Source organism: Lolium perenne, chromosome 3 (assembly GCF_019359855.2).
Source record: "Lolium perenne isolate Kyuss_39 chromosome 3, Kyuss_2.0, whole genome shotgun sequence".
NCBI classification, from domain to species: domain Eukaryota; kingdom Viridiplantae; phylum Streptophyta; class Magnoliopsida; order Poales; family Poaceae; genus Lolium; species Lolium perenne.
The window spans coordinates 177,216,554-177,226,363 of NC_067246.2; the positions used below are offsets into that span (position 1 = coordinate 177,216,554).

A 9,810-nucleotide genomic window follows, 5' to 3' on the forward strand; every position below is an offset into this window, starting at 1 on the left:
CTTCACTTTGTGTTGATACTATGCATGGATTCGGAGCGAGCAATATAAAGTAGATTATTATATATTAAAAACATTTTTTTAGAGCTATCTAAAAAAAAGGAAAATAAACACTTTAACCAGATACTCGGCCATTGTTGATGGGCCATATGTTACAACTGGACTACGGCCTATATTGGCAATTTATAAGAGCCGAATACCTTGTTTATATGGACTAGTATTACTGTACATTCTGGCCCATCCCTTATTTGCCGCCTCTGCCTTCAATCACAATGGGTCCGTTTTCCTCTCCTCATCGGACAGTCCCGTCGCCGCCGACGAGCTCTGACGGCGAGGCCAAGCGCTGCTCGATACCCTAACCCCAACCCAGCCAACTCCCAACCCTAATTCTAACTCCCCCGCCATGGAGGATGCCCTCATGCCGCCGGTGCCTCCTGCCCCTCTTGCGGCAGCCGCCGCCGCCCCAACCAATCTTTTCCTCACTCGCCGTCGATCACATCTCGACAGCGCCTCCTACCGCACGCTCTCTCGGCTCTTCTCCCACTGCCTCCACCTCCACCCTCAGCACCATGCGGTCCCGGCGCATCCGGAGGTCCAGACCGCCGCCGCCAACCCTATCTGCGATGACTCACAGGGGGGCTCGGTGCCGCCTAAGGACGCCGAGTTTGGGCATCTAGCAGAGGAGTCGGCTGTAGTAAGCACTTCTGTCCCTGAGGCTCCCGTACCCTCGGTAGCCGCCGGGAACCCTATTGCCGACCTGGACGTGGCACCACAGGGATCCGTTGTGGAGCATGAGGTCGCTGGGGTTGAGCAGGTAGAGGACATGGTTGTTGTAGGAAGCGCCTGCCGTAAGCCAGGTGCGTTAGTTGACGAGTTCAGCGGTGAAGCTGAACTTGTGGGGGCAGACGATGTTTTGAGGACGATGAAGGCTTGTTTGGAGGGGGAGGCTGAGGAATCGGCAGAGGTAGCGGTCGTCGATGATGATGGACATCTGCTGCTTGACACAATGATGACCAACTTCTCAGGGTTGATCGGTGATGCCAGTGGCGGCACAGCATCCTATGGGGTTTCTGAAGGTGAGCCACAGAATGATGGCAAGATAGCCGATGGGGTGACAAAATTGGGAGTTGGAATTGAAGAAGACAGACCGTTGGGCAATTTGGATCATCAGTCGATTAATGCTGGTGGCGGGTTTGAGGAAGGAGAGATTGAGGGTGACTTGCAGGATTTGGACAATGGATCTGATGATTCGGAGCTTCAAGATGCAGATGATGAGAAATTACAGGAGGATTGTGATACCAGAGGGTCTGGGGAGAATGAATCATCTGGACATGACACGCGGTGTCTGAATTTGCTTTCAACGCCTGAAATCAAAGGGACCAGTGATCTTAATCTTATACTGGACAAGGAAGATACTATCAAGGGTGATGCGCTAATGCATGATCCCAGGACGCAAGTAGTCAGTTACGATGAAATTGTGGAATGGAATGAGACTCCAGTGCATGATGCTGAGGTACTGAACATACCATTTTTTGATTAACCAGTATTGATTATTGGATGTTTCTTGGCATGTTGCTTTGTCTTGTCTAAATATGTGTTCACCTGGAAATGTAGCTACTGAGATGCAACTTATCATTTGATGCTGTATGTTAACTTTCAGTGCCTTTAGTTTTGTTGAAACATACCATAGATTTCTTTCTTAATATCATGTACTTTAAGAGTAGAGTACAGAACTCACGCTAATAGAGCCCAATCAGTTCTTTTTCGTTCATATGTTCTGCGTGACTACAGAAGTACATATACTAAATATGTTCCATGACAATCTTTTGCAGGCTCCTAGAGGAGGGGGAAGAAAACGACATTTGACAGAGGAAAGAAAGGCTAAGAAGACGGTATGTCGGTTCTCACCACCATTTGAGTTCAACGCATATTTTATTCAACTATGCTTTTTTTCTTTTTCTTATGGGAGTATTGAACTTGCTTTGCAATTTCATTGACATGTAGAAAAATAAACGAGTTAAGAGAGCACAGCAACGGGTAGCTGATGGTGTGAAAAGACTGAAACTTGCGCCAATTATGAAGCCAAAAGTAGTGAAGTATTGCCACTTCTACTTGAACGGGAAGTGCCAGCAGGTGAGCTTTTCTTTGGCCTCTACTTGTTTTTCAGTTGGAACAGATGTTATAGTCATGCATGCTTCTCAGTTACATTTTTCTTGTGTCTTCATTTAGCCAAAAAAAATGAAGGAACATTGCTTGTTGGGTTTGTATAATTCTACGATGAGTCATATTAAATGTGAATGACTTAAATGTTTGAACTGCTTCATGTTAAACTGTGTCCATTTTGTCAGTAGACATGTTACTTTTGATAAAATAGCAACACGTCTGTAAAAGTACTGGATAAATAGATTCTCATTATTTTCTTAAACAAACCTGATTGTCTTCTTTCTCTTTGCAGGGCAACACTTGCAAGTTCTCCCATGATACTACACCTTTGACAAAATCTAAGGTATGTGTGCAGTATCAATTATGTATTGCAGTGATGTTGGTTTATATCCTGTATGGATGCATCAATTCGCTCCACCCGCACGTTTTGTGCTTACCTATACAAAACATATTTCAAGAGCTATCAATGGTGAACTCAAGTTTTGCAACATCGTAACTCAGTAATGCCCATTGGTGCTTAAAGTAGATGGTTTACCCAGGTGTACACAAAATGGTGCCTGTTCAGTTTTAGTTTATGTGTACATTATGTATGTAGTTGTGAAGTATTAAAGTGTACTCTAGTATATATCTTAATCCAAGTATTTAGCAGCTAGCTTCATTCTGTACATTTCCTATCTTTTTTCTGTTTTGGTACCCGCTTATTGCTCTTCTTAATTTTACAGCCGTGCACACATTTTGCACGTGGTTCTTGTTTGAAAGGAGATGATTGTCCTTATGATCATGACCTGTCAAAGTACCCTTGCCACAATTTTGTGGAAAATGGAACGTGCTTCAGGGGTGATAAATGCAAATTTTCTCATGTGGTACGTGATTAAAAAAAATCATTCTCTGTTATCTGGAAATCAAATAGCCTTGTAAAATGTTAATCTCACTCTGTGAATTGACAAAACTGCATTGTTTATCAGGTCCCAACTGCAGATGGTCCTTCCAAATCGGATGCAAAGAAATCTGATATGTCATTGGTGTCTGAAAAAACAATCAGCAGAGATCAAACAAGTAGTCAGAAAACATTGGCAGTGCATGATGGTGAACATGTAACCTCTGCTCCTACCAAACCTAACTCCATTCTTCAAAACCTTGCCGGCAGCTCAGTAAATGCTCAAAAAGCATCAGCTCGTACACCAAAGGGTGTACAGTTTCGTACTTCTAGTAAAGACAGATCAGATTATAGCATGCTGCATCAGGATGCTCCGCCCATCGAGAAGCGTATGCTTACAAATGGCAGTAAATATAAGAATTTTGGTGGGCCACAGGCTGCAGAAGGGGATAAAAATGTCAATCCAAATAGACAGAGACAGAGCTCAGCGCCACTTCTCGATGAGAAGAACTCATTCAAAGAAGATAGTTCACATCAAAGGAAAAGTTTGCTTACTGACTCTACTGCAGTGCTTGGATCAGTAAACACTCAGCACGAAGTTTCAGAGGCTTCTAGAATTCTGCAGGAATTCTTGTTTGGTGCTGGCAGTTAGAGGAAACTCAGGAAAGTGTGAATATACTACTCTTGGTACCTGTAGACTATTTCTTTCGTTGTGCAGTATATCTGGCTCTTGTCTAGTGATGAATTCATCCGCATGAGTGTGCGGTTTGTTTTGATACTTTCGGCCCAGTTTTCTTGTTGTAACTGCACATTGCAATTGATATAATCTGGTACGTTAACAGAAATACAATATGATTTTTTTGTTGCCAAGAAATTTCACAAAATTGTTTTTGCAGAACTAGGCTAAGAGTCACAATGGGTACATGAAGTTTGATTATTGTCAACTCACTTCTGTAATGTTGGATGTAAGCTTGCTGGTATGATGAATTCCTTCTTTAATCCTCCACCTTTCACATGTGATTCTTATGAACCACACTTGGGAAGTTGCTCCGAGTTAATTGACTCTAGATTTTGAAATGTTTCCTTTTCATAGTTGATATGTTAGCAAAATCTGTTAGTTTGCAAATATTTCTTCATTTCTTTGCGAAATTTGAGGACGTAGTGTTGAATCTTGATACTTGATTTTTACAGTCTGTTCCAAATTTTAAGATGTTGTAGTTTTTCTGAATCTTATCTATCTAGAGGCATCTCAGTGTGTCTGTTCACTCATTTCAGTCCGTATGTAGTCCATATTGAAATATCGAAAACATCTTATAATTTGGAACTGAGGGAGTATTCATAATGAGGAATTATACATCTCTGGTAAAACATTTTATTTTTACTTGTGATTACTCACTACCTCCCTAGACATAAGTTTGAGCATGAGTTTTATCATATTCTTTTGAAACTGTTGGGGCTAATGGTTTGCTGAAGCAGCTGTTTTGCTTCTCCGGCCACCATTTAGGATGGTCTAACAACATTTTGGAGATATTATGTTTAAATAATTTTACTAATTAATTCAACTTTAATTCATATGATACTCCCTCTGTTCTTATAAGACGTTTTAGCAATTTTACTACTCCCTCCGATCCATATTAATTGACTTCAATATGGATGTATCTAGAACTAAAATGTGTCTAGATACATCCATATTAGAGTCAATTAATATGAACCGGAGGGAGTAGTTAATTCAACTTCACTTCATATGATACTCCCTCTAGTCCTTTTTATAACAGAGGAAGTAGTAGACAGCTGGTCAAGATGCAAGTGGTCCGGTTGACCGAACCTGTATTTTGGCACCATTAGGGTAGTGGGGCGACCCGCGAAATTTCAGGTCCAGCGAGGGTAATACCCTTTCGGCCCTGGGGTCGAACCGTACCTGCACGCTGCTCTTAGCGACATGAATGTGCCGCCAAAGGACCAAGAAGCCGCCGGCCGCTGCGAGGCGCGCACAGCGTGGGAGCGCCTAGAGCTTGTCAGAGTAGAGCCTCAACCCCCCGTCAGCTTCTCCACCCTTTGGCTGCTCCCTCCCCTCCTGTCTTCAAGTCGCCCCCACCACTGGAGCAGTGCAAGACGCCCACCGCCGGAGCGCTGCGGTATGCACTCGCAGCCAAGGGCGCCATTAGCTCGCGCACCATGCCGTCCCCTGCCCCTTCTCTTGTAGCTGCTCTCCCCTGTGGCTGCCCCTCCAACCTTGACCTCTCCTCTGTCCTCTCCATCTGCCGTCGTTGATACCCAACCGTACAGCAGTCAACCAAGCATTTAGCTCGTATGAAATACATGGCCGCACGGTACTAGTGCAGATTCAATCACTCACACAAACACTCAGGCAAACCAACGCAAACAAAGCTAAGAATTGCTTATGGCGCCCACAAAGCACACAGGAGTAGAGCAGGAGGGCCGAACCTCCAATTCTACTACAGGTACGGTGGTCCAATAACAGGGCTGGACTGCACCGCTCCCTTTGCATCTTGAACAGCTGAGAAGGTTTCTTGGTTTGAATTCTATGCTCAGAGTTAAAATGCAAAAATTTCCTGTTCTTTTTATTTTCTAAAACGGTCTTTTATAGCAACCACCCAGGACGGGACCAGACTGGTACTGGTTTTCGCCTGTCCTATCGGCAGTTAGAAAGTAGCTTTTATGAAAACACATTTTTCATGGCTATATAATTGAATGTAGTTAAAGTAATTTCCATGTGACAAATCTACTTTTTCACTTTTAGTAGGTTTATTCTAAATCGAAGTACTCCCTCCGTCCCATCAAAATTGTCTCAACTTTATCAAAATTTGGATGTATCTAGACACTATCTAGTAGGTAGATACATCCAAATTTTAACAAAGTTGAGACAGTTTTGGTGGGACGGAGGGAGTATTAGCCTTTTCAACTCCATTTTTAAGTGGTTACTGGTTAGTGAAATTTGAGAGTGACTTCTATTACAACCTACAGTAGGGTATGTTCAGTTTAGTTCCTTCTCAAACAAATCATCTTAACATTCGTCCAAGATATTTTTGTTTGGAGAAATACAGTCTAAGGCCTGTAGAAATATTGAATCAGATCTCGTTATTTATTTCCTGGGTCCATTGGTTGCGTGATAAGTTTATCTGCAGCGTTGGCATGGAATCTGATGTAGTTTCTTTATTTGTATCATGGAAAAATTAAGCTACACTGGCTCACAAGGCGAAATGCTGGAGATTTGATGTCATTATTCAGTTCCTAACAAAGGCTGGTTTATAGGACCTCTTGTCAGGTTGATTCAGTACGTACACATTACTTCTGTTGGGCTGTCTATTAAAAGATGCTTCCCCATGGACACGCCCCGTGCAGCAGACGGTGTTTAGCTGCTTTGTTATAAAAATTAAGTATCTACTGTGCTTATCAGAAGTAGGGAAAAGGAATATGTATGTTTTTCTGCTTTCAGGGCCTCGAGATTCCTCTGGCAAAGTAAGCGTTACTTTGTTGCCCCGTGATAATGGCAGCTAAAGCTTGCAATTTTATTCTTGATCAATATGATTTTAGGCACACCTGAGCCAGAACCATGGGTCCTCTGCTGGAGACTGGTGTTAGCCTAGTGCATTGGATGGTTTGAACTTACATGCATTGCAGTGCCTGGGAGGCCAGGATCTCTTATCTCTTGGTTCAGAATTGCTCGTGGAACTCCTCTGGAGTCCGTGGGGCACAAGGACAGGCAGAATCAAAAGTGTCCCAAGTATTAGCTGGACTGCGTATGGTTTATTGCTTCATCGGAGGCTTCGCCCCAACCTACCCTGTGCCTACTTGCTGTCGAAGTCTCAGATGTTATCGAATCAAGTTTGAATTACGTTTCACATGATCACTGAGAGAGGCTCACATGGCATTTCATCATCTCAGGATTTGCCATACGAAGGAGACATCTGAGTTATGTCTCTCTCTAACCCTGCTACCAGTGGCTCGGTACCGTTACTGTCTATCTCACTACATAGTCAGAGTCTTAATTGCACTGTATGATGATGATGATGATGATATATTTTTTCACCTGAGGTGTATTTTTGTATCTTAGTATTGGGATATTTCTGTCACACTCGTGAAAGCAATTGATCCCAACCTTTTGCACCTGAACCTGTAAGTGTTGCGTGTCATGGGAACTGGATAAGTTACTTCACGTGTCAACCTGGCGAAAGCCTCCTCTTCCGGTCAGATTCACACTGAAGAAGTGATGAACTGATGTGTAGCTTCTCGCACAAAAAAAAAAGACTGATGTATAGCTATTTTGTTGCTTTACCCTTGATCATTTTTTACTCTCTGCATTGGAAAAAAGAAATGCGATATTTAGGTTTTATGTACTTCACAAACGTCTTCTCAGCTTACAGAGTAAGCAGATGTGGCGAAATCTGGCAGAAACATATATGTAACATTTCTTCCCTAGGATTTGTTTTCTCCTCTTGAGATCATCCTAGGGGTTTTGTTGTACGGCTTGATGTACGCTACTCCCTGTTGTGAATGACCAAATACCGGCCATAATGCTTCAGGTCTATACCATGATAGCCAAGTGCCCATCACGGTGAAACCGGATTCTCCAAGATGGGAGCATGAGATTGCATTTCAATGAAATAAGTAAATCTGAAATAAAATAATGAAAGCAGCATCCATACCCAACCAGACCAAACTGTCATTTTATTCTCAGACTGATTTTCTAGTACGGTTATTTAAGTTTGTCGTCCGATGTCCCATCACAGTAATGCTAGATACGCGCAGTTGAGGACAATCTGTTCATCGTGCAAGCCTCATTCAAAAAGAAAGGACTTGTGCGAGTCACCCAGCAATGGCTTTTCACATCGATGATGCATATTTCCAATGCTTTTTTAATTACAATAAAAAGACTCTAGCGTATTGTTAGTTTTCTAACTTAGATTGCCACATCCATGAATCTTATATGGACTTGGTGCAGCCCCTTGTGCATGCCTGTTAGTTCTGTTCTATATGAATGGGTAATCAAGTCGGTATTATTATATCATTCATGCAATTTCGATTACTCTTTTTCTTCTTGTTATGCTTCACTTTGATTTTGATTTATTTGATGGAATCGTCCTCCGGGCAGAAACGGGGTTCGGAAGCCGCAATAATATTGGTGCCCGGAGAGGACCGGGATGACGACCCAATACCAAAAGGTGAAAGAACAAACGAATCCATAACCAGTAACGACCTGTATAGATCAGGCAGGAGGCGCTCCTCTCGTTCTGATTGCAAAGGAGAAAGTTTATTATCAACCAGTGGTCCTTTCAGTTTGCCTTTCAACCATAGTCTTCCATTCTTTAAATGCTGAAAATGCTTCTGATTTATGCTTCAAGAAATAAGGCCAAACTCTTAATGAGTAATCATCAATAATTGTCAACATATAACGAGCACCACCTAAGGATGCCTTGCGAGATGGCTCGACGAGGCCTCTACGACAGAAGAGATTCTTCCCCGTTTCTGCCCGGAGGACGATTCCATCAAATAAATCAAAATCAAAGTGAAGCATAACAAGAAGAAAAAGCTTGGAAAGAACTGTAGTTTATTAAGGCCTAGCTTTTGCTTTTATAGAATCGACTTTGAAAGTGGAAAATAGGTCTCTTCTTCCTCTCTTTTTCGAAAAAATCGAAACACATCGAAATGGTACCAGCCGTACTTAATAATAGAAGGATTTGGCAGAAATATGTAAAATTGTCCCTCCTCAAAAAATGATTCCAGAATAAATGGGCAATAGTTAGGAGAGGTGCGCCAGCGGCGAGCAGAAGCAAGGTTCTGGATCTACTAATACCCCGTCCATTGAGTATAACAGAGCAAACGATGGTATAGCAATGAACAAAAGAATGACACTTGGAAATATGGTCCGAGGCCCTCTTGCTCCCTTTTTATGAATCTGGGAGAGAGGCAAAAGATAAGTCCAGAGAGACCTCGACTCTTTCAGGGAAAGGAGGGAGATCGAATGCGAGATGGAGTCCCTGCCGAATGGAATGGACATCCTTGGGGACGTTCTAGTTCTAAACGCAAGGAACTTACACATATTAGTATAAGAATAGGAAAGGACCTGGAGCGGTAGATCCGCTCATCCTGGCTTCGAATCCTAGTTCAGTTGCCACGGGAACCTTAGCGCCGCGTGTGTGTTGTCCTCCAAGAAAAATAAAGAGGCAAATAAGCTAGCACCATCTTACTTTTCTTTCGGCAGAAGCACCAGCTATACCGATTGGAATTCCTATTTGATATTTGAAGCAGCGAGCTATCATTTCTTTTTTATATGATGATTCGAAGATCCGAAGAATTTGAGAAACTTCCATTCCAATCTAGACTAACGAGAGTCTGGTGAAGGAGAAAGAAAGAACCTGAGAAGAGCATAGTTGGAACTCTTTACCGGGATCATAGGGGCTATGCCCCCCTCTCTCTGTCTCAGTCCCTGCCAACGGCATAGCCACCATGTTTCTTGGGCATGCTAGTAAAGCAATTGTGATTCAAAGCTCGGCTCGAAAGCCATGTGAAGAAGTGCCTTGGTCTAGTTCTTTGATCCATTGTCCAATGACTGGGCGTAAAGGGCACGTAGGCGGTGAATCGGGTTGAAAGTGAAAGTCGCCAAAAAGTGGCGGAATGCTCTCGAAACCAATTCACTTGAGTGAGACAGAGGAGAGTGGAATTTCGTGTGTAGGGGGCAGTTCAGATTCAGTCCGCCCTTAGACCGGAGTCCTTGGGCACCCTATATACCCCCGAATGGACAGGTAGCCAAC

General features: G+C 42.9%; 1 protein-coding gene across 4 annotated transcripts; it reads left to right on the forward strand.

Moving 5' to 3' along the window:
* The first annotated feature begins 245 nt into the window (after nucleotides 1-245).
* Nucleotides 246-7,171, forward strand: LOC127342698 (zinc finger CCCH domain-containing protein 7). 4 transcript variants are annotated; one of them, XR_007876837.2, is made up of 8 exons: nucleotides 246-1,510; nucleotides 1,830-1,889; nucleotides 2,002-2,130; nucleotides 2,453-2,503; nucleotides 2,883-3,023; nucleotides 3,126-3,867; nucleotides 3,934-4,014; nucleotides 6,237-7,171. XR_007876837.2 is itself a non-coding variant. In XM_051368694.2 (6 exons), exons 1-6 carry the CDS (start codon nucleotides 401-403, stop codon nucleotides 3,687-3,689), a joined length of 2,055 nt encoding a protein of 684 aa, XP_051224654.1. In that variant the 5' UTR covers nucleotides 246-400; the 3' UTR covers nucleotides 3,690-7,171. The 4 variants fall into 4 exon arrangements, 1 of the variants encoding a protein (XP_051224654.1); XR_007876838.2 differs by having other exon boundaries at nucleotides 6,593-7,171; XR_007876836.2 differs by having other exon boundaries at nucleotides 3,934-7,171.
* The last annotated feature ends 2,639 nt before the right edge of the window (nucleotides 7,172-9,810 follow it).